The sequence below is a fragment of the Benincasa hispida genome, chromosome 7 (assembly GCF_027475165.1).
Source record: "Benincasa hispida cultivar pf3 chromosome 7, pf3_genome.v1.1, whole genome shotgun sequence".
NCBI classification, from domain to species: domain Eukaryota; kingdom Viridiplantae; phylum Streptophyta; class Magnoliopsida; order Cucurbitales; family Cucurbitaceae; genus Benincasa; species Benincasa hispida.
The window spans coordinates 43,891,828-43,917,981 of record NC_143484.1 but is presented as its reverse complement, the minus strand read 5'-3'; the positions used below and the strand labels follow the sequence as shown (position 1 = coordinate 43,917,981).

Sequence of the window (26,154 nt, the reverse complement as noted above, 5' to 3'; positions counted from 1 at the left end):
TAGTATTTAAAAGTATATTTTTGTGTTTTAAAAATTGGCTAAATTGAAAAGACACAATGTTTTTAAAAACAAAAAATAAAAAACGAAATGATTACTAAATGAGACCGTAACTTTTAAAAACTTATTTTTATTTTTAAAATTTGGCTCAAAATTCAATAATTATATATATAAAAGAAAGATGCTAAATTAGTATACAAAATTAGAAGGAAATAGGCTTAATATTAAAAAATAAAAAATAAAAACAAAATGTGACTAATGGGATTGTAAAGTTTAAAAAATACTTTAAAACGTTCACTATGACTGGACACAAAACTTGTGAGCTGTTTGGTTTGAGAGAATAGAGGGTAGAAATAGACATGAGTATATAAAATTCTTGTTTGGTTGGAGAATTGAGGTATTTACGTGAAAAACATTTTCTTTAGACATCAAAGATGTCTTTCTTTATATACTTTTTATTTCCACGGTAATTGGTGGATTTTTAGTAAACTCCCACTTTTACTTCTTCTCTTTTTTTCCTTTCGTTTTTATTATTTTTTCCTTCATCTGTTTTTTTCTCTCTCTTTGTTTTATTCTTTATTTTTCTCTTCTTTTTATATCATTATTCCAACTTTTTTTTTAATCATTTTTATGCTTTATGTGATATTTTTACCTGTTTTCTTTTCTGTTTTTTCTTTAATATATTTATTTTCAATATCCCTTCTCATTCTATTTATTATTCATCATTTTCTATTTTTATTTTTTCTTTTTCTTTTAATTTGTATTATTTTATTTCCTTTCATTCAATCATTCTACTCTCATGTTTTCCTATTCTATAAATAAAGATTAAATTAAATTATTTTGTTTCAAATTATTATGATATAAATTAATTATTAAAATGTAAATATGGTTTAATTCAATACTTTGTAATTGTTTATAATTGCTCATTATTCTAGTAGTTTTAATTATAAATCACTCATTTTACAAATATTTGTAATTAATAATTTTATTATTATTATTATTATTATTATTTAATTTTTAAATAATTATTTTCTCAAAATTTTGAATTGAATTTATTGTTTTTCAATCAATCTATAAAATTTTATAGAGTTGTCACAATTAATTTTATAAATTATAAAGATAATTTACTCCCATAAAATTCAAATAGCATTTTCATGCACAATCAAACACATGTATCCTTGATTCCAATCAATCTTATTCCCAAGTTTATAATTTCCAGTCATCCTTAATTCTTGAGTATCTAGAAAACCTTAAACGAAACGACCCTTTGAAACATGTTTGGGGCAAGAACTATCGTAAGATTATAACAACCACAATTTATTATAGTAAATATTATTATGTAGTTTCCAATTAGCTACCGTCAACACTATTTCAGAATCTTCATTTGCTACCATATTTACTATTTAACATTCATCATTTTTTTTTATTGTTTGCTACCGTGTTTACTATTTTCTTCTCAAACTAAAATAGTTTACATTTCAAACACATACTATTATAACTCAAACCAAAATAATCTACACGCAGACACAAACTATTATAACCCAATTATAATAATCTAGGACTATAATAATCAATTTGGCCCAAATGCCTTCTTAAGATTTGGGGGTTAAACTTGTAATTTAATCTATTTTAATTTAGCATGCATTAATTTATTTTTTAAAAAAATTGGCATATAAAAAATTCCACTTTTTTAGGTCAAATATTTGGTATTTCGACAAATATTCTTTAATAATATGAATAAATAATTTTACAGAGTGGTATATGAGAAGAAGCACAAACGGTGGTAGCCGAAGCTTTGAAGCACACAGAACTGAACAGTACAAAGCCCAAGAGATTTGAAGAAGAAGGAGGAAGAAGAAGGAGAAGAATCGTACAAATTTTTAGTTGAAGCTATTAGCGCCTTCATCAGCAAAAGGTTTACTCATCATAGATTTTGTTGTTTTGATGTTTCCTCGTTTTTCTCTTCCTAATTTTCAGTTTATATCTAGTCTTCGTGTTTTTTTGGATCTCGTTTACCTTAGCTGGATTGATTTTTTACGATTTTGATTTTATGCGTTTCACTTTTTTGTTCCCTGTTTGATTTCTGATTTGCTTAAGATAACCCTAGGAAGAGGAAGAAATAGTTGCAGATGGCCAATATTGATATTGAGGGAATTCTTAAGGAGCTTCCTAATGATGGGCGTATCCCCAAAACGAAAATTGTTTGTACTTTGGGACCTGCTTCCCGATCGGTGCCTATGATCGAGAAGCTTCTTAGGGCTGGTATGAATGTTGCTCGTTTCAATTTCTCTCATGGTACACATGAGTATCATCAAGAAACTTTGAACAATCTCAGGACCGCCATGCAGAATACTCAAATCCTTTGCGCCGTTATGCTTGATACTAAGGTCTGTTACTTTCTCCTGCTACGATCTTTGCTTGAAACAGATGAGTTATGCAATGATGTGAATCATGTGATCGTATTTTATTAGATTCCTTAAATATTTATTATTGGTTTTGGCTTGGGTGCTCTGGAAATGGATGGAAGAAGGATCTGGTTAATGAACTTACTTTCGCCCATTTTGTTGTTGTGGATGATTGATTTTGGGTAATGAAAAAATAACCTGCTGTTTTGCTTCTCAATTCACTTGCTATGTTTAAATACATTGCAATAATGACACTTTGTTGAAATTGTTTTTTCTTAATTTTCCTCTGTCAACACATCTAATGAAACTGTCTAATTTGTAGGAAAACCACCACGTTTATACCATGCTGAAATTATATCTCTGTCTGAAAACCTTTTCCCTGTCGCCTCTGTTGCAAAGAAGTAAAATGTGGGTTCTATTTGAAAATTAGAAAACCTACTAAGGGAATATGTTGTTAGCAAAAAAATATTAGATCTAGAACTGTACATGAGGAATAATTAGGTTCGCCACTATATTTCGGTTTATTGTTATGGATCTACATAAGGTATTGCTATCTTATAATTCCTTCATTTTCCTTTCCAAAACAGATGTCTAATGTGAATATGACGTCTATTTAAGAGAATATTCCTGTTGATGTACCATCGTTTTTGCAACTTTTCATTTATAATTCTAAGTAATATGATGTCTATTTAAGAGAATTTTCCTGTTGATGTACCATCGTTTTTGCAACTTTTCATTTACAACTCTAAGTTCTAATTATAGGGCTTTATAAATCTCGCTGCTAGTCCAGGCATATTCTTTGTTTCTGGGTAAAGATGGAACTTGGGATTAAATATACACTTCTTATACTTATGAAAGAAAGTATGTACTTACAAGAAGAAGAATCGGATTAACACTTATTATGAGAAAGAGGATTGAATATGCAATTTGTGTTAAAAAAGGATTGAATATACACTGCATGCACCAACTCATGCACTTTTGAAGAGTTCAACTCATCCTGGCATACTTGATTCACTTAGTATCGTGTTTTTTTAGCACTTGCAAACTGATTCTTCATGAAGCCTCCTCTTATTCACCATGGCAGGGACCGGAGATTCGGACTGGTTTCCTGAAGGATGGGAAACCAATTCAACTGAAGGAAGGTCAAGAGGTGATCATAACTACGGATTATAGCATCAAAGGGGATGAGGAAATGATCTCGATGAGTTATCAGAAGCTTGCTGTGGACTTGAAGCCAGGAAATAGTATATTGTGTTCAGATGGCACAATCACTCTCACAGTTTTGTCCTGTGATCCAGAAGCTGGGAGGGTGATATGTCGTTGTGAAAACACTGCAATGTTGGGAGAGAGAAAGAATGTGAATCTTCCTGGTATAGTGGTAGATCTTCCCACTCTGACAGAAAAGGATAAAGAGGATATTCTTGGTTGGGGTGTTCCCAATAGTATTGATATGATTGCTCTTTCATTTGTTCGTAAGGGTTCTGATCTAGTCACTGTCCGCAAGATTCTTGGCCCCCATGCCAAACATATAAAACTGATGTCAAAGGTATGTGTTTTGCTTCTGAGTCATGTTCTTCTTCTTCTTCTTCTTCTTATTATTATTATTGTATTGAATGAAAATTATTGTATTATTGTCTCTTAGCTTAAAGAAAACATTGTTATTGTTGTTTGGGGAGGGGTTGTAGATTGAATTGTTTTGGATTTTACATTGCATGTGTTGCTTGACTGCACATTTTTATCAGGGAAATCAGCACCTAAAAGCATAATTTGAAGGTTAGCATTGCTTATTCGCTTAAAAATCCTTCTCTCTTTTAAAAATTGACAGCGCATAGAAGCTGTTTGGCTGATCTTGCTTTGGTGCTTTCTTCCTTTTGAAATCGTTGTAGTCATTACTTCCATCTATACATGCCGTGTACAACATTTTTAATTCGTTGTCCTTTGATGTGTACTTTATTTGCGGGCTAGTTGAGGGGTCGAGGAACCACTCCCAATCGTATTTGACTTTTTATGCACACTTCCAATGTTTTCAAGTCTTTCTTCGTAGATACTTTTCATTTAGTATATATCTTCAAAGATAATGTTCTTTCCAATATCGTTATATCTGTTGGATCAAATAGTAATTTCTCTTTTAATTTGAATACCCAAGGTTGAGAACCAGGAGGGAGTTATCAATTTTGATGAAATTTTGCGCGAGACTGATGCATTCATGGTTGCTCGAGGTGATCTTGGAATGGAAATTCCAGTTGAGAAGATTTTCTTGGCACAAAAAATGATGATTTACAAGTGTAATCTTGCTGGCAAGCCTGTGGTTACAGCTACTCAGATGCTTGAATCAATGATCAAATCTCCACGGCCAACCCGTGCAGAAGCTACAGACGTCGCTAATGCTGTTCTTGATGGCACCGATTGCGTTATGCTTAGTGGGGAGAGTGCAGCTGGGTCTTATCCTGAACTCGCTGTAAAGATCATGGCTCGTATTTGTATTGAAGCAGAATCATCCTTGGACTATGGTGTCATTTTCAAGGAGATGATAAGGTCCACCCCACTTCCAATGAGCCCATTGGAGAGTCTTGCATCCTCAGCCGTTCGAACTGCTAACAAGGCAAAAGCAAAACTCATCGTCGTGTTGACTCGTGGTGGAACCACAGCCAAGTTGGTTGCTAAGTATAGGCCAGCTGTTCCGATCCTCTCAGTCGTTGTTCCAGTTTTAACTACTGATTCCTTTGATTGGACCTGCAGCGACGAATCCCCAGCCAGACACAGCCTGATACACAGAGGTTTGATTCCTATATTGGCTGAAGGATCTGCTAAGGCCACTGATGCCGAATCCACAGAAGTGATACTGGAAGCTGCTCTGAAATCCGCCATGGGGAAGGGACTGTGCAAACCTGGCGACGCCATCGTTGCACTTCACCGAATCGGAGCTGCCTCAGTCATCAAGATATGCATTGTGAAATGAATCAAATAAACAAGCAAATTCAGCTAGAAGTTGCTCAGGTGCATTTCTTATCTTTATATATTTTCGCACTCAGGTCTGAATCTATCATTTTGCTATTTAATATAAAAGTACAGTTATTTTTAGTATTTCAACTAAAGAGGGTTGAACCGGTAATTTTGATTTCTTGTTGTGAAAGAGGGGTGGGTATTCCCTTAATTTTTCTTTTGGACTGCTTTAAACTAGGGGAAGTAAAGAATGGAATCAACTTTCATAAGCTTTTTTTCTTGAAATTCCCAAAATTTTGTGCCCTAATTTATGTTTTGTGGAACTCAAAATCCATTTATATTCACGTGACATCAGAAACAGATCATTTGGATGGATTTTATTACGTGTGGGGTTTATCCATGGTAGTTCAGTTTCAATTATATATGCTTCCATTTGTATTATTTAATACATTTTTAAGGGTTGTTCATGGTGATCACCTACTAATATTTAACGAGTTTATTTGACAACCAAATATTGTAGGAATAAGCGGATTTTCCCGTGAGATTAGTTGAGGTTCGTTTGTAGTATTGAATCAGTTTTTTCCTTAAAAACTATGTTGTCTTCTCTAATAAATTTCATTATCACATTAATTCTAGAATGAAGTCTTAAAATTATGCAATAGACCTACCATCTAAAGTCTTATTAAGTTGCATATTATATATTGTCTCATATATTACTTAGCTTGTAGCTTCTGATGTCTTTTTTATTCTTCAATTACAAGTCACGAGTAGGACTAATATTTGAAAGAAAATTCAGTTGGGAAAAAATATATAAAAAATGGATAAATATCCGTTTGATTCAATTAATTTTTAGTCATTTTCAAATGAGAGAAAAAAATTTAATTTTTTCTATTTTTAAAGTTTAACAATAAATTTAATTAATTTTTGGAGGATTTTTAGAAGTATTTTTAAAGTTTCAGGTATTTGATAAGAACTTTATTAAATAATAATGTTAGAAAATAAAATATTATGGTAATACGTTTTCACAATTTATACTTGGAAAATGTTAACAAAATAATAAAAGACTTTTAAAAAATCAACCGTAAACCAATATATCTAAAATTCATTGAAAATATAGGATTAGAGTGATATATATAATATATATATTATAATAAAATTAATAATAAATCAAAGACAACAAGGAATCATAATACTTGAACAAATCTAAAGGGACTGAATTTATATATATAACAAATCAAATTCATCGCGAAGCTCAACATTATTGGTAAGAGGTTTTGAGTCAAAGTGAATCACGTGGCCTTGGATTCCATAGTCCATCCAACTAAAAAAGGGACAAAATTGGGATTTAAAAATATATTATCACAAATAAAGGTTGAATTATTAGTTGAAAAAGAACAAAAATAAAATGCTTTAAATATTATTTTCCAAAGGTCCACAACACTTCCATTTCATAATCGATTTATTTAGATCTTCCTTTTACTTCCATCACATCATATTATTATTTTATAAAATTAATGTGTTTTTCCAAAATTATAAAGTTTTATCATATGACAAATATTTTCCTCTAATATCATGATCTTCATTTGTGCTTTTTGATATCACTATTACTTTTTCTCTTCTAATTGATTGGAGAAAATAACTTTGATTTTTATTCCCACCATTTTATAAATATATATCTCCCTACACAAATTATAAATTATGTTAGTATTAACAGTTTTATATTTCTATGATGGTGAAGATACTTTCGTTAATTACATTTTTCCGAGCACATATTTTTTTAGGCTGATTTGATAGCGATTTACTGATTTTATTTTATATTGTTTGCTTTTGAGAAAAATAATTAATTGATTTATTTAAAGATAACATTCATTATTAATGTTCCGTCTGGTAACTATTTGATTTTTAGTTTTTGTGTTTTTAAAAATTAAGTTTATAAACACTGATTCCACTACTTTTTACCCATGATTTAAAAAATTAAGTCAATTTTGAAAAAAAAAAAAGTTTTTAAAAACTTATTTTATTTTTTGGATTTAGGAAAAAATTCAATCATTGAACTTCAGAAACATGTAAATCATGGTAAGAAATGAAAAGATAATAGGCTTCATTTTCAAAAACCAAAATCAGAAAACGAAATAGTTATCAAATAGGATTAAGTAAATGATATATAATAGTAGGTAGATAAAAGATAAAGCTAAAGACAAAAGGGTTTATCTCCTAAAAAAAAATTAATCCCATTAATTAAAAAAAAAGAGAAAAAAAAAGAACAATCAAAATTTTTATACATAGTTTATTTTAGCATCTAATTTTGTTTCCTGTTTCTAATTATTAGAAGAAAACAACAATTACAGTTAGATAGGCAGACAACAATTATACCAGAAAAATATGTTAGACCATGTTAATATATTTTGAAAATGTAGTGGTAATTCTAGTAAATAATATTTTTTTCTTTCCTGAAAAAATCAACAGCAAACTAACAATATGGGCCTCAATTTAAGATTAGGTACAGAAATTTACCATGTCCTAACATAGAAGGAGCAAAATAGTATTTTAAATAAATAATTTATTTTAATTTATTTAAATTAACAAAATATTCATTTATTAAGTAAATCAAATACAATATCAGGTAAACCAAAGGTAAAACTGAAGACAAAAAGGTTGAATCTAGAAAAAACAAATCAACATAAAAAAATTGTCAACTAACTATATTTTATTAAAAATCTAAAACATCAATTCATAACCATTTAGAAGGTGTCTGACTCACTAACATGAGTTAGTTCAATATTTGGTCTATCAACTTTAAATGCTGGTGAAGTTAGAGTTGGTATATTTTACCAATTTACTCTAACTCACCAAATTCTCTTTCATTACAATGTTCTCAATATCTCCACCCATCGGTTGGTGACTATCGCTACCACATTATGGGAACTAATTTTGGACTCTGATAACCACCTCTGATGATGACTCCAGTGACCAATTTCGATGATCAATTTTGGGGGCCAACCACCTCTGGCAACAAACTTCGAATCACATCTTCATGCTGTCAACTCTAAGCTCTAACTACAAACTCCAACAAAAATCACCTTCAATGATCAACTTCAACAATCACTTTGTGCGACCAAATCTGATCGCTGACAACTAACTCCAATACCACTTTCATGTCACTAACTTCGGGCTCCGACAACCACCTCCGACTACAAACTCCAATAAAAACCATCTTCAATAATGAATTTCAACAACTACCTTTGACCATAATATGAACGATGACTGTTAAAGTATGTTGTAGGGTTGTTGAGTATATAAATACTAATATTTTGTCTATATTAAGTACAATATTTATATGTAGAAAATTGTACAATATATTTTTATTTAATTAAATTCATATATCAAATAACGGTTGAGAATATTTGGAAATGTGTAGGGGTGGCTCGAGATCATATGAGGTCTCACGCAAAACTTTGATAGATAGACCTTCATATAGAAAATATTATCTAAAATTTATTTTTCTTGTTTTTTGTGATATAAAATTATGTATTAAACTTTGATAATCAAAGTTCATGAATATATCATTTTTAATGGATAATATGACAAATTCATTTAATCTTTCTTGCGACATAGTTGACCTTAAATAAGATTTAATTAATTTTAATTTTGAAAAGCTTCTTTCAGCCGAAGCAATCGTTACTGGTATTGTTAATAATATTTTATAAGCAATATATGCATTTGGAAAAATACTTATCTTTTTTTAATATAATTTAATATTTTAATAGGACAATCAATTTCATTTTGCAAGACTTCTCTTAATATTTTTAATTTAAAAAATAAATCTAAACCGTTAATGTCATAAAATGTATCATGTTTTAATGTATTTTCAAGATTAATATAATATATTTTCAAATTATTATCATCTAATGACTTTAAATTTTTCATATCAAATAAGAACTTAAAGATATTTTCGTATAATTGAAATTGTTCAAATCTATTTCTAAGTGAAGAAATTGCTTGACCTATAATATAGTAAAAGCAATCAATTCCAAAAGAATCTTAGGTGATCATGTTTCTTCAATATCAATATTCTCATGAAATTATTTTTTTTCTTTGAATCATTCTTTTTTCACAAAATATTGGTTGTATTTCCATATCATTTGCAACTTTTTTTAGCTGAAATCATAGCATATGCAAATCCATTTTCTCTATATTATTCTAAAAATGAAACCAAACCTTTCAACATCAATATGCATATCTTTATGTTGTAAGACTTTACTCACAAAGTTTACAACAAATAAGGTTCATACCATATAGTCATGCCTAACATGAATTCAAAATTTTCAAATTCACAAGAAACTAAACAGATAGCTTCACTTTTCACTTTAGGATCTTCACTAGTTTCTCCAAATTTTAATAAAGCGTCACTTATTTGAGCGCTTGAAATCTTATTGCTTTAACACTTTCAATTCGACTTTCTCATCGTGTCTGTGACAATGATTTGATAGTCAAGTTGGTTATGTGATCTAGCAAAAGTTTCCACCATTTGTAGACGAAGAAAATAAAGAATAAATACGTTGCACAACTCCAAAAAAAGTCATAGCTCTATGACATGAGCTAGCCATATCAAAATGTACTAGATTGAATTATGACAATCACAAGGTGTATAAAATGCTCTAGGATTTATTTCTAGTAATCTTTTTCGTATACTTTGTCGTTTTCCTTTCATGTTAGATCCATTGTCGTATCTTTGTCCTCTTGTTTTTGATATATTAGTTTAAGATCCTTAATTGTGTTTATAAGCACAACAAATAAACCTTTTCCAGTATTTCTTCAACTTTTAAAAATTCTAAAAAATACTATTATATTTTTATTGGACTTGTTGAAATATCAACACATCTTAAGATATTTATTTTTTTATGATTTACATTAGGTATATAATTTAATATAACCGAAAAATATTTTTCTTCTTTAATTTTTTTTCAAAAATTATATTTTTTTTATTTCAAGTCCTAATAACTGTATGAGTTCATTTTATATATTTTATCCAAGATAATGATAATAAGTTTCTTTATTTTGAATAAGACAAACATGTTCTCGCATTATTGGATCAAATTCGATAATCATTTCAATTAAGCTTAAAAGTTTTCACTATTTTCTTGATAATTTTTTTCATTACTTTCTCGAAATGCTTAATTATTTTTAGTAAGATTTTTAACAAGAGCAGTAATTTGTGTTAATACTTTATTCCAATGTTCTTTTTCTTTATTAATTAATTTTTGAACATCTTTGTCAATTGTTTTATTTTTTAACAATCTAATTTGTAAATCAATCAAAGCATTCATATTATATATGTGTTCATTACTAGTTTCATGACTCTTAAGCTGAGAACTATGATTTTTCCAATCATTAACTCCTTCATTAGCCAATTGAGCTGTATTAGTTTTAGTACCAAATAACTTACAATAAAAATAATAAACTTTATCAAAATAATTTGAGTAAACTAGCCAATTTCTATCATATTTTTCACCATTAGATAATTTATTAGTATAATGAATATTAGAAAAATGTCTAGAATCTTCATCTTTTGGAAAAATTAAATGACTTTCTCTAATGGAACCTTTTTCTAACAATAAGTCAATTAGTTTATAATTAATATTTTTCCATCTTCCTAGATCATATATATTGTATTCAGAATGCACCATACATGTCTCACTATCATTACTAATATCATAATTATTTTATCTATTTTTTCACTTTCCTCATCGATCTCTAGTTTTGTTTTTTTTTTTGTTTTTTTTTTTTCCATTCAAGTTTATTTGATTACATGCTTCATTTTCAACTATATAGTTATCTACTATTTTTGTTTCATCTTTTGATATATATGTACCTACAATTTCTTCTATTATGTTATCAGTTTTATTACTTTTACTTCCAATAACAAATTTATCGATAGCACCTTTTTGAGATTCAATCAATTTTTCTACTTTCTTTCTTCTTGAGTTTTTCATGTTCATATTCATATTCTCGAGTAGACATATTGATATTATGCACATATATAAAACAAAACCTTAGATGTTAAGGTGTTGACCAATTAATAATATGAAATAATGTTTCTTCAAAAACAGATAAAAGAATTTGAAAGAAAAAAACTTGGAACTTTGAAGCACTTGGATTGAGCTGAGAAAATGATTTCTGCTCTAATAATTGATAATCAAACTTGGACTCGTGAGGCCACATAAAATATTGATAAGAATTTGAGAATTGAGAGAGATTTGAGAGAGCGAGAGAATTCAATTTAAAATGAATCTAAACTACTGTACATAATATATTTATGAGGGGAATTGGAAGGGTTTTAGTTTTGGAAAAAAAATAAATAATAAGAAATATGAAAGGTCTTCAACTCTCCCAACTTAAACTTATAAGAGTTATGAGAGAGTTATATTAATGGTTGGGATTTTAAGAAAATTTAAAAGGAATTATGAATAAAAAGATAAAAGGTTAATAAATTAGAAATGTATATGAGGCCTTTCTAAAATGAAAGCCTTAAGCGAGACTAGGCATTGGCCAAGGAGGACTTGTGGTGTTAGCCTAAATCCTTACTGCTTTTTTTTTTTAGTTTCAAGTTAAGCTTTAATGTCTCATTTGGGGATTGAACAACCTAAACGTCTTCAATGAATTTTAGGATTGAATTAAAGGAATTCTATCTTAAATGGTGTGATTAATTGTGTTGAATCAAATGGAAGGAAAAATTGGGTGTTAACTTGAAAACCCAAAATATCCTAAGTGTTGGAATTAAGTTAGGAAAATGTGTAAATGTCAAGGGGAAAATTTCCTAGGTATTACTATTTGGTCCTTGAAGATGAAATTTGACCAAGTACTTAGAGGAGTGAAATGATTAAATAAGAATTAAATGTGGAATTTAAAAGGAAATTGGTTTAAAAGGAAATAACTAAATAAGAATGAAATGTGTTAGGAAGATGCTTGAGGGCTACCGGAGTAATTGGAGTGTAAGAAGATGATATTTTTTTTTTATGAAAAGCTGAAGGTTAAAAAATTTATGAGTTTGTGGGCACTTAAGTTGAGGAGGTTGATTTCGAAGGATCCAAGGGATTTTAAAGCTTCAAATCTTCAGGTTAATTAGTTAAGACATGGGTTTAAATTTTTATGGAAGAAATATGAGGTAATTTGGTTCAAAATTGAAGAATTTGGAATTGGTATATGTGTATTATTGTTGACTAAGGAAGGTGTCTAGTCGCGCATGCTTGCCTTGTCACCCACGCAGTCGAGCACGTGCATAACATCATGTCCCTTCGTCCACCCTACGCGCTAGCTGGTCCCAACGCTTACCCGTGCGCGCCTTCGTACGCCCAGACACGCCTGTGGGCATGGTTTGTCGCCCATCCTACGCCCAAACATGCCCATGTGCGTGGTTTGTCGCCCATCCCATGCTCAATCGTGCATCAACCACTATTTTTGAAGCCCATTGACCTTAATCTGAGTTATCTGAAGTTTCTAAGAAATTTTTAGGGCAATTTGGATGTTTTTGGAATATTTTAGCCTTATGCATAAATTTGGATCTTAAGCTAATTTTAGGATATTTTTAATAATTTATAGTTAAAGGAGCCAAAAACCTAAACTAAGGATTGTTTAGAGTTAAATGGGGTTCAAGAGTATTTTAATTGAAGTTATGGAGTATTTATAGAATATCTGTTTAGGGAGTAACCCTAGGTTTTGATATGATTTTCAAGCCAAACAAAGATAGGTGAAGCGTACAAGCTCGAGGGGACAAATCATTGATTGTGAGTGACAAACGATTTAAAATGTTTTACCTAAATGCTTTCAAAGTTTGATTTTATTTGAAATAAGTTAACTTTTGACAATGAGATTTATGAGCTAAATGCTTTCATGTTTCTAAGGTGTATTAAAGCATGAATCTTTCTTATATGAGCTACAAGCTCCAATGTTTCAAGTTATGTTAAAGTATGGATTTCTCTTTAAAGAGTTTTATATGCTATCTTTCCAATGATATGTTTCAAGCATGTTTTAAGGATGTTAAACGTTCCTAATGTGATTCTTTAAGCATCATGAGAATGGTTTCTATTTCAAGTGCTGATGAGTTTATGTACAAAGTATGTTTATAAAGGCATGATTTAAGTACCCTAGTTGACAAACTCTCGATACTCAAGGAGATGAAGGTATCTAGGGAATTCATTATTTGTATAAGTATGATGGTCTTTGAGATCCACTTTAGCAGACATGTAGGCTTTGGACCGTGTGTTAGGATGTTTAGCCTTTTGGGGGTATATCTAGGTGCACGTATGAGAACTATTGACGTTGAGAGTATTGAGCTTACTCTACCTCAACTAAGGTAAAAGGGTACAAGTTATGTATGGATGTTTAATGAAAATTGCATAAGCTTTGTTATGTTTTCAGGTTTTTCTAATATTTCCATGTGTAGTTTTAATATTACTAAGCTCTTAAGTTTCAAAGCATGTCAAAAATCCAAATTTTGATTATTACATGATTTACTAGAGTTTCTTTTAAATTTAAACATGTTTAAGTATTTATTTTAAATAGTCATTCACTGGGCTTCCCACTTTACATTTTCAAAATGTTTCCACTGAAGGAATTTTTTTGACAGAGAACCTTTGAGCGGAAGCGGATCGTCCAAATTCCATTTTGATTGAACGCATACATTTACAGTAATACATATAGATTATGCATAAAACTTAAATTACAACATAATTTTGAAAAAAAAACAAACAAACAAGAGTTTCGAGATTATACCTTTGAAGAACTCTTCTTCAAATAAATCCCACGAACTAACTCGTTCACGAATGCGTCGAACAAGTCATGAACACTCCAAACGAACAACAGCAAACAATAATGCAAACTCAAACAAAAAAGGGGACATTACCACTTAGTGACCTTGGTATTCTCGGTGTGAGAATCCAGGAGTGGTGGGCTCTGGCTAATTTTGGTTAGGGGGGAGTTTGGAGTTGGAGGAGGAAGACGATCGAGGAATGAACAAAGCTATCATGTAGGCGATCAAGTCTATCACATAGACTTTCTTACTCGATCGTATAGTCTCTCAAAGAAATCGTGTAGTCACACAAAACGTGTAACACTTCACCTATGAATAATAAAATCAAATTTTATTTTATTCCATTTTTCCGAATAACTCCCCACTAATGGTGGTTAGAGAGAAAAATGGTTTAATTATCAAATAATTAATAATTATAATAAATATGATAACCAACTTATCATATTATATTTATAACCTATAGTTTTAATATTGCATCATATACAATATATAAACTAGAGTTATTTTTCTCTATTTTATGGCATTTAATATAAATCATATTTATATTAAATTTAACAACTATGAATCTTATTCATAGAAAATATATTTAAATCATATTCAAATATTTGTTCCTCCAATAAAACAATAATGTATCAAATACATTATGTCAATTATATCATATATAATTGAATTGATTTTTCCCTCTTGTTAATTTGAACATTTCAAATTAACCCAAAAACTGATTCTCAACTTAAATCCTTTGAGCTACCAAGGGGACCTTATGAACCTGTAGCTTGAAGCTTCAATGGTATGTGAATAACTGAGTAAACTCTTTAATCAATCCACCATCTGTTAATTGCCGGACACTCCACTAAAGACCGATAACTGCACTATTCACACTATAGATATATTTATATGTCCATTGGATATAACCAATCAATAGTACGATGACCCTTCACAAATTGCTCGTAAGTACAACTGGGCCAAATTACCGTTTTGCCCATGTAGTTACATCTAACTCCTTAAGTACCACTGATCCCTCTAATGAACAATAGATCATAGTTCCACTATGACTAAACCCCTGGGCCAAGAGAGGATGTGGCACCACATTGTTCAAGACCCGAAATTAGCCCTTAAGGGAGCAATTTATCTACTTACCCCTTCTTTGGGAAAGAAGTGAATTCCATCTTGGGTAGCTGAGTTCCCAGCTCCCCAATCAGACGAATCTCCAAAATGTTAGGTTTGTTGAGTCGGTGATTTGGCCACTTTCACCCATATAAATCAAAGGACCGCCCTCATAGGCAGGAGTTCACAACTCACTCAGAATTAAGGTCATATTGCCTATGGTTATCCTAGTGAAATGAAAGTCTCTATTATCAACGGCGTTATATAACGAGACTAAACATTTCCTGGTCCGGTCTTATACAAACTCCTTTGTATAGAATATCCCCGCTCACATGTTTAATATATGAATGATCAGGATCATATCATTTATAGTAGTTTACAACATTTGTAACACCTACAAAGTGGGCCATACTCATAGTGTCACCAGGATAAGGTATCCAACCTTATCCATATACTACAGACCATTTAGGTTTCACTTAAACATGATCCAATTGTATGTCTCCACATACATGTTTAAGTTACGACGATAACTATGGATGTTAGTTTATTGGTTTGTGGTTAATGCAACTGAAATATCATATATTTCATAGACAGAGTGAATAAAATATCAAATATTATTAATCACTGAAATTTAGGGTATTAACCCCAACATCCACTTCTCAAATAGCGATCAAGTTTTCGTTGCGTAGCTTATGGCTACTAGTCTGCCACACAACTGCTAAAGGAACCTTGATAGTCAAGAAGTCCTTTAGGTTTACACTTAGTCTTTGGTTTTCTTCTAAACATGTACATATTAGCTGTGGAAGGGTAGAAACCTAAGTTGGTAAATATGTTTACGGATTTTGCTTACAAGAACCATGGTTTGTATATAAGTATGCAATATTTGTGGTGTATTAAACCCTTTTTCATCACTAAGTTCTTGATGTCTTAAAAGTTTGAGTTTGAAATGTCTTAAAGTATGTAAATATACTTGCCTATCAGGTTATATAGAAGCATGGAAACATGTCACAGGCAGAAGATGGGCGGTAGATGTCATAAGAGGGTTAACTTCTGCTGTCTTCACATCCCTTTCCAGATTAGGGTAGCGTGGGTGAAGGTGTGATGAGTTTGTATTAGAGCAAATTTCTCGGGAAATCTATGATAGTACATATTAGTTAGGAGCACGTAAACTCTATAATATCCTTAATGTTCTGAGAAAAATTCAGAAAAGTGTTCTAGGACGAGTATTATCCCAAATCTTTTTATGATGCTAAGGGGAATGAGTTCCTAAGGCTTGTTTAGGGCTCAATGTCATTGGCTGAGTATGAGAAGAAGTATACCGATTTATTGAGGTATGCTCCACTATATTTTTTGAGGAACTCGATAGATGCAAGAAGTTCAAGGATGGCTTGCGGAAGGAGATTCGTACTTCTGTGACCGCCACTGCTAACTGGACAAATTTTCCTTAGTTAGTGGAGATAAGAATAAGGATAGAGAATAATTTAGCTGAAGAAAAGTAAGACAAAGAGATGTTTAGAAACGAATGAGCTACTCAGTAATCTGGTGGACCTCGTGATTAAGTAGGTAGGGGTGACTACAGAAGATTTGTTCTAAGGGTAACAGGTAAGAGGAGTTTTAAGCCACGTTTCAACTGACAGTGTACTTTTAGAGGTAGTACAACTGGAAGTCAACAGAGGCAGGGATAAAGAAGACTTGGTCAGACAGGGGACTCTATTGAGGTATCTTGATCAGGACAACCGAGTTAATCTATGACCAGTTCAACCAGGAAACCTTTATGTGCTAATTCTTGTAAGAATCATTGGAGGCAATGCTACAGTGGAGCAAATGTCTACTACAATTGTGGGTAGGTAGGCCGTTTCAAGAGAGAGTGCCTACAGTTGATTTAGAAAGGTCAACTAAAGCACAGGACGATTTCTCAGGCAGTGAATCAACCTAGGACAATAGGAACTGAAGGTGAAGGCACTGGTGGTGCTAAACAGAAAGGTACTGCAGGACGACCCCACCAGCAAGGGAAAGTGTATGCCATGATGCAACAGAAGGCAAAGGATGCATTAGAAGTTATTATTGGTACATTACTTATTTGCAGTTAGCCTGCACATGTATTGATAGATCCAAGAGCCACCCATTCATTTATTTCTAGCATGTTTGCATTGAGTACTGATAGGGTGTTAAGACCTACGTCTGATGAGTTATTTATCTTACTCTGGTTGGAGAAACCATAATTGTTAATAAAGTGTTTAGAAGTTACATATTTGAGATTGATGAAATAGCTATGTTAAAAGACTTAGTTCCTTTAGACCCGCGAGAGTGTGATGTGATTTTATGAATGGATTTCTTATCTAAATATCATGCATCCATGGCATGTTATAAAAAGAAATTGATATTCAGGAAATAAGGAGAATCAGAAGTTATGTTCAGGGGTGATAGGAAGATTCTTTCTACGTGTTTGATATCATCGCTAGGAAGCTGTTAAGAAAAGGATGCACAACATATCTAGCACATACAATTGATTTACAGGTAAGGAAGCTGAAGCCTAAGGAAAATTCGGTGGTGCGAGATTGCATGGATGTTTTTCCAGAGCTGTGAGGGTTACCATCTGGTAGAGAGGTGAAGTTCACTGTTGATTTGGTTCTAAGGACAATACCTATTTCTCAAGCTTCTTACAGAATGACACCTAGCAATTTAAAGGATTTAAAAACTCAGTTGCAGGAACTGGTGAATAAGGGGTATATCCAGCCTATTGTGTCTCCTTAGGGAGCACCGGTATTATTCATGAAGAAGAAGGATGGTACACTCAGGTTATGCATTGATTACAGGTAACTGAATAAGGTAACGATACGTAACAAGTATCCTTTACCTCGTATAGATGATTTGTTTGATCAACTGAAAGCTGCAGTAGTATTTCCAAAGATTAATCTGGGATCGGGATATCATCAACTAAAAATCAGTGAATCAAATGTTCTCAAAACAACATTCAGGACCAGGTATGAGCATTATGAATTTCTAGTTATGTCGTTCGAGTTGACGAATGCACCAATAGTATTTACGAATCTTATGAATAGAGTGTTTCACCCGTATTTAGATCAGCTTTTGATTGTGTTTATTAGATGATATTCTAGTATTTTTAGAAAGTAGAGAGAAACATGCAGAGCTTCTTAAGGTAGTATTGCAAACATTATGCGACAAGAAGCTTTATACCAAATTTAGTAAATGTGAATTTTAGCTTGATCAGGTGGTGTTCTTAAGTCATGTAGTGTTAGTTGCAGGAGTTAGTGTGGATTCTTAGAAGACAGAAGCTATAGTTAAGTGGGAACGACCCACTTCAGTAACAAAAGTTCGTAGTTTTATGGGCTTGACAGGTTACTACAGATGGTTTGTGGAAGGCTTCTCAAAGATAGCACTTCCTTTGATAGGTTTAACAAGGAAGAATGCTAAGTTTGAGTGGTCAGAAAAGTTTGAATAGAGTTTCTAGGAGTTGAAATAGATACTTATGACAACACGTATCTTAACAATTCTAGTTCTAGGGAAAGAGTTTGAGATATATTGTGATGCTTCAAAGTAGGGTAGGTTGTGTGTTGATGCAGGATGGAAAAGTAGTTGCATATGCTTCAAGATAGTTGAAGAAGCATGAGTGTAACTAACCAACGCATGATCTGGAGTTAACTGCAGTGATTTTAGCACTGAAAATCTAGAGACATTATCTGTTCGGTGAGAGATGTCATATCTACACTAACCATAAGAGTTTGAAGTACATTTTTTTAGTAGAAGGAACTGAACTTGAGACAGAGGAGATGGCTAGAATTGATGAAAGATTATGACTGTACGATAAAATTTCATCTAGGGAAGGCTGAAGGCTAATGTGGTAGCAGACGCATTAAGTCGCAAGTCTAAACAACCCAAGGCTTCATTAAGTACCATAAGAGGTTGCTATTACAAGAACTAAGAAGTTTTAAAGCTGCTTTAGTAGTAGAAAACTCAGGAGGCTTACTTACTCACTTGCACGTAAGGCCTACTCTAGTGGATGATATTATCAAAGAACAACTAGAAGAACCAGTTCTCAAGAAGCTAGTTGAAGAGGTAAGTTTGAATCAGAGAACGGATTATGTGTTGAGGAAAGATGGAGCCATAATGAAGGAGAATAGGTTGTGTGTTCCTAACATTTTGAGTTTGAAGAATGCAATTCTGGAGAAAGCTGATAGTTTAGCTTATGCTATGCATCCAGGGAGCACTGAGATGTATACGACTTTGAAGAAGTATTATTGGTGGCCAGGAATGAAGCATGAGGTAGCTGAATATATAGGAAGATGTTTGATTTGTCAACAGGTTAAGCTAGAGTGCAGAGACCCGCAAAACTTCTGAACCCACTCCCAATGCCTGAGTGGAAGTGAGAGCATGTGACGATAAATTTTCTGTTTGGATTACCTAGGATTCGTAGTGGATTTGATGGTATATGGGTGATTGTTGACTGGCTCACTAAGACATCCTAATTCCTGCCAGTCAAGGTAACATTTACATTTGACAAGTTGGCTAAGCTTTATGTGGATAGAATTGTGAGTCAGTATGGAGCACCAGTGTCGATAGTATCTGATAGGGATCCAAGGTTTACTTCCAAGTTTTGGCCAAGTTTTCAAGAGGCTCTTGGAACTAAACTTCATTTCAGTACAACTTTTCATCCTTAGACAAATGGTCAGTAAGAAAGAACCATGCAGACTTTGGAGGACATGTTGTGAGCATGTGTGTTGCAGTTCAAGGGTAGTTGGGATGCACACTTAACTTTGATGGAATTTGCCTACAACAATAGTTATCATTCCAATATCAGAATGAACCTTATGAAGCATTGTATGGAAGACAGTGTAGAACTCTTGTATGCTTAAATGAAATGAGAGTAAGAAAGCTAGTAGGACCAGAGTTAGTTCAAGCTACCTTAGAGAATGTTAAACTGATTAGAGAGAATCTAAAGGTAGCTCGAGATCGTCAGAAAAGTTATGCAGACAAGAGATGAAGATAATTGGGATTTGAAGTAGGAGATCAAGTCTTTCTCAAGTTATCTCCATGAAAGGGTGTTTTACTCTTTGGTAGAAAAGGAAAGCTCAGTTTAAGGTATATTGGACCCTATGAGATTGTAAAACGTATTGGACTGTCAACTTACAGATTAGCATTACCTACAGAGTTTCTAGGATACATGATGTAGTCCATGTATCAATGTTGAGGAAGTATGTTCCAGATCCATCTCATATTCTTCAGACACAACCAGTTTAGTTGAAAGAAAAATTGATATATGAAGAAGAACCAAAGAACCCTTAGAGCTTACCCTGCTTTTCTGACGAAGGTTAAAGTAAGGGGAGGTTTTGGATACTTCGTCACTTTCACTGACGATTATTTTAGATACGAGTACATTTACCTAATACAACACAAGTCTGATACACTTGAAAAGTTTAAGAAGTATAAGGCCAAGGTTGAGAATTTGTTAGGTAAAAAGATAAAAATACTTCGATCAGATCGAGGTGGAGAGTAAATGGATGTAGGGTTCCAGAACTATATGATAGAACATGGAATCACATCTCAACTCTTAGCGTCTGGTACATCTCAATAGAATGGTGTATCAGAAAGGAAAACAGAACCCTGTTAGACATAATTCGTCCTATGATGAGTTATGCTTCTCTTCCTATCTCGTTCTAGGGTTATTCAGTGGAGACTGTAGCATACCTTTTGAACCAATTTCCATCAAAATAATTTTCTGAAGCACCTTTTAAGTTATGGAGAGGTTATAAAAGTAGGTTGTGGCATCTTAGGATTTAGAGATGTCCAACACACGTGCTTGTGGCAAACTCGAAGAAATTTGTGTTGGGATTAGTGTCCTAATTATCCCAGAGTCTCCTAGTTTGTAAATAATGTACACATTGTTATGAATAAAATAAAAGTTATTTTATTTTGCATTTACTTGTATCCAATAAACAAAGATCCATGGTTATTGTATGTAAATTAAGCATGTATATGAGATATACAAGTGAATCATGCCTTAAGTGATAACCTAAAAGGTCTGTAATATAAGGATATAGGAGGGATACCTTATCTTGGTGTCATTACGGATACGACCTTCTTTGTAGAGGTTTGCAAGTGTTGTGAACTACTATAGATGGTTGATCCTGACCATTCATGTGGAGACATGCGAGCGGGGGTGTCATATACAAAGAGTTTGTAAGACCAGACCACGAGATGAATAGTCTCTTTATATGATGCTGTTGATACTTGAGACTTACATCTCACCTAAACGACCATAGGTGACATGGCCTTCATCCTGAGTGTTTTGAGAACTCCTGCCTTTGAGGGCGGTCCTTTGATTAGTATGGGTGAGAGTGGCAAGATTGCTAACTCAACAAGCCTACCTTTTTGCGGATTTATCTAATTCGGGAGCTGGGAACTCAGTTACACAAGATGGAATTCACTCCTTCCCCGAAGTAGGGGGAAGTAGATAAATTTCTCCCTCAAGATCTGATTCCGGGTCTTGAACATAGTGGACACAACTTCTCTTTGGAAGAGAGAACTCAGACATAGTAGGACTATGACTAATGTTGATTAGAGGAATCAGTGGTACTTAAGGAGTTAGATGTAACTACATGGGAAAAATGGTAAATTGGCCAAGCTGTACTTACGAGCGATCTGTGAAGGGTTATCGCAATGTTGATTGGTTGATATAGACACAAAATATATCTGTAGTAAGGAGAGTACAACTGTCGGTATTTAGTGGAGTGCCCGACAATTAACGGATGATGGATCCCGTGACTAAAGAGTTTAGTTAGCTATTCACGTATCATCGGAGCTTCAAGCTATAGGTCCATAAGGTCCCCTTGGCATCTCAATGGATACAAGTTGAGAATTAGTTCTTGGGGTTGATTTGAAATGTTCAAATTGGCAAGAGAAAATTCAATTATATATGATATAATTGGTGTGATGTATGAGTTACATCAAGTGGAAGATTAATGTAAATATGATTTACATTAAGTACCATAAGAAAGAAAAAGAACTATGGTTTATATGTTTCATGAGATGAAATATTAAAACTATAGGTTATAAATATAATATGGTAAGTTAGTTATCATATTTATTTATAATAATATTAATTATTTGATAATTATCTCCTTTTCTCTAATAACCAATTGATTGGGAGGTTATTGGTGGTTTATGGTAATTATGAGATAAAAGGAAAAATGTTTTCCTAAAATTGGTAGTTACTTGATTTGTAAAGAAACTAAAAAAAAAAGCTATCAAGTGAAAGTGTTACACTAAGTGATAGCTAGTAGAGAGACTAAACAATCGTGGAGTTTAACTATACGATAGTTCACTCAGCTGATCGTAGCTAAACGATCGTGTGGCATTGTCTATACGATAGGCTGCCATCTTCTACACGATTGAGCACATCGTTTATACGATAGACATCTCTTATCTCCCACTTGCTCCATTGTCCACACGATTGTTTTCCTCAAGTCTCTTCCTTTAACCAAGTCCATATAGATCCCACAACTTCTAGATTCTCACACCGAGAATACCAAGGTAACAATTGTTGTGGTGTTCTCATTCAACTCGATTGACTTCGAGGATCTGGAGGTCGTTCGTTGAGTTCATGGTCATTGTGTTCGTTGTGTTCGTGATGGTGATCGTGTTACATTGATCGTTGCGTTCGAGGGTTGTGTTGCTGTTCTTGGACACTTGAAGATTGATCGAGGGAGTCGTGAAAAATGTTTCTTCAAAGGTATGCATACTCTATCCATTGACTCTCTCTTAAAGGGTGCTGTAATTTCTTGTCGTGCATGACCTGTTAGTTTTCGTTTATTGACTGTAATTGTTTATGTTCAATTTCGAATGGAATTTGGAACGATCATTCCGCTACTCATGAAAATCCTTATGTCTGATTTTTTTTAATTGGTATCAAAGCCAAGTTATTCTGATATTCCAAATTTCACTTCTGTTTTGAACTTGTTTTACAATCGTAGTGGGTTTTAAGGTTTCTGCATTATGTTTAAATGTTAAATGCATTTGTGGATGAATATTGATGAATGTTTACGGGAGAATTGCCTCTGTTTGAAGCTTTCTTTGAATTTACAAAGTGTTAATTTGTAAGGGCCCTGCATTTTTGGGCATAATTAACAAGCAATCGAGTCTGTAATTCAAAATGTTTGAGTTTATGGAGTCATTCGTGATGAAGTTTCAAAGCATGGAGATGCGATTCTCAACGAAGAAAAAGACCAAAGGTTGATTGTATTGTGTAGCCTAAGGTAAATGATAATTGGGATTTGGCTAAACGATCGTGTAGTATTTACTAAACGATCGTTTAGCTAATGCTAAATGATGGGGTAAAGTGTTTGCTCTATTGCGTAATGTTGGTTGCCCGATCGCGTGGTCGCTGGAGGTAGACGATCGTATAGAGCATATGATGCTTATCGTTTAATAAAAGGCGCGCGCACTAAACAATCGTGTAGTTAGCATGCTTTATCGCATAGTTACTGACTGCACGATCACCCGGTATGCGACCTCGCGCTTGCTCAATGATCATTTAGATGATTATACTTCACCGCATCATTGTTGTTTAGTCGATCACTTAAGGCTTGCATTATGCGTTGTGCATTGCATGATCGCGTACCTTATGCTTCATCGCATAGTCAAGGTACACGATCTTTGCTAAACGAACGTTTAGGTTAGGAAGCGTTGGTAAACGATTGAGCAAAGTGTTTACTCTTTCGTGTAGGCGATCACTTGGAGTTGGTACACAATCAAAGGAGACACGTTCCTTCGCCTGGATGGTTCAAGACCCGGTTTGCTTGTTTGAACCAGAGACTCTTTGCTATTTGTAATAGTTAGCTTTGGTTTTGAGGATTTGAGGCTAGTTATCCTGGTTCATCAACTTTTATTTAATATACATAAGATGTATGTTAGTTTATATTCCATAGTGTATGACATATAGAGTTGAAACCCACCTTAGGTTGTGCAATTCTTCATGCATTATATATTATAAGTGTTATAATATGGCATGATGATATTACAAGAGAGCATGCACTTGCATCATTTCAGTTTTGCTAAACCGTATTGGATGTTGTATGTTTTTCAACAAGTATGTGCTTAAAACCTAACGTAGGTCAATGTGTTTGTTTTTTCAGCAACATGTTTGATTTTTCGTTAAATGCCTCTAGTTTAACCGATTTCATATAGTGGAAAGAGTTTGTTAAAACATATTGCGTGGTAAACGACCTCAAGTTTGTCATCTTTGAGGAGTGTTCTTAAGTCTCGACCCTTGATGCACCATGAAATGTTCATAATACATATGAGGTGTGGATGGAGGCTAATTCATTGGTCCGACTTCACATTTTGGCTAGCATACTTGATGTTTTGGTCAAAAGAATTGAGAACATGGTCATTGCATGTGAGATCATGGACTCGTTGCAAAAATTGTTTGAACGTCAGTTCTTACTTTTTGAGCAAAAGGGATGGATGACAAAGACACCAGTAGTGTCAGTTCCCAAATTAACCTCCAGGAAGAGAAAGCAAGTGTTGCTGACCCTAGTATAGTTCATCGACAAGAAGTGTTCTCTAAATTGGAACTTGGAGCTTATTTAGGTTCTGATACTTATCCAACTACTCTCCAAAGAGAAGGATGTCTAAAGATAGTAAATATGATTTTTTGGTCTTGGAGATATATTTGGTAGAGATTGATGATTCTGCCTGGATCCTTGATTCAGGTGCTACTAATCACGTCAGTTCCTCTTACCAAGAATTTAGTTCCTGGCAAACGTTGCCATAGGGAGAGTTGACTCTTCGAGTCGATACTGGTGAGGTTGTTTCAACTGTTGCTATAGGCAAGCTGAAGTTATTTTTGGACGAGAAACGTTATTTGTTACTGGATAATGTTTTCGTAGTTCCTCATATCAAGAGGAACTTAATCTCGGTTTCTTGTCTCATTGAACAAGGCTACACCATCTCGTTTTCTGAGAGTAAAGTGTTTATTTTCAAGAATGGTATTGAGATTGGTTTTGGTTCAATGGAAAATAACTTATATGTACTAAGGTCGTTAGTCATAAAAGTCTTGTTTAATACTGAAATGTTCAGTACGAGAAAACAGCTAAAAGACCAAAGGTCTCTCCTAAGGAAAACGCCCATCTTTGGCATCTAAGGTTAGGTCATATCAGCCTCAATAGGATTGAGCAATTGGTGAAATGTGAACTTCTAAAGAGTTTAGAAGAAAACTCCTTGCCGGTATGTGAATCATGCCTTGAAGACAAAATGACCAAACAACCTTTTACTGGAAAAGGTTATAGAGCCAAGGAAACCTTTGAGCTTGTACATTCAAACCTATGTGGTCCTTTTCGTTGCTATAGTGATTCGCTTTAGGAGTGTATTGTATAAACTAAATTGGAAGAATAAGTTCTAAGTGTAAGTGATGCGTTTAAGTAAATGTAATGCGTTGGGGCGTCAGATATATGTAACGCATTGGTGTGTTTAAGTAAATGCACACAACTCCTTCTAATGACGTTCAAGTTTTCCTAAACCAGACCTAAGTATAAATCTAATTTAGCTTCTTGGTAAGTTTAGGATTGAACTCAGGGATTCAGTTAACCAAACGTAGACCTTGCGTTGTATCTACTGTACGGGTTTTCCTAAATAAATGTGAGAAATGTGTTATTTACACTAAATTGCTGTGCCTATGCAAGAGATGCAAAAGAGTTGAGTAGTTAGTAATGGATCATGTGAGAATGGAGTTTATTGTAAGTGGATGCGTCGGTCTAAGATAAATATACACAAACTAGGATGTGATGTGGATGAGATGGAGTGATTTGCTCATCTTTTGTTCATGCGTTAGACTTGATTCAACATTTCTCAATGCGAATAACATTCAAAACCTATCTC

The 26,154-nt window shown here is 33.2% G+C and overlaps 1 protein-coding gene across 2 annotated transcripts; it reads left to right on the top strand.

Annotated features, from left to right (window-relative positions):
- Positions 1 to 1,696: 1,696 nt before the first annotated feature.
- Positions 1,697 to 5,630, top strand: LOC120081545 (Pyruvate kinase family protein). Of its 2 annotated transcripts, none has more exons than XM_039036521.2 (4): positions 1,697 to 1,912; positions 2,105 to 2,384; positions 3,487 to 3,948; positions 4,549 to 5,630. In XM_039036521.2, exons 2-4 carry the CDS (start codon positions 2,127 to 2,129, stop codon positions 5,359 to 5,361), a joined length of 1,533 nt encoding a protein of 510 aa, XP_038892449.1. In that variant the 5' UTR covers positions 1,697 to 1,912; positions 2,105 to 2,126; the 3' UTR covers positions 5,362 to 5,630. The 2 variants fall into 2 exon arrangements, with proteins under 2 accessions (XP_038892449.1, XP_038892452.1); XM_039036524.2 differs by having other exon boundaries at positions 1,731 to 1,912; positions 2,095 to 2,384.
- Positions 5,631 to 26,154: the final 20,524 nt, after the last annotated feature.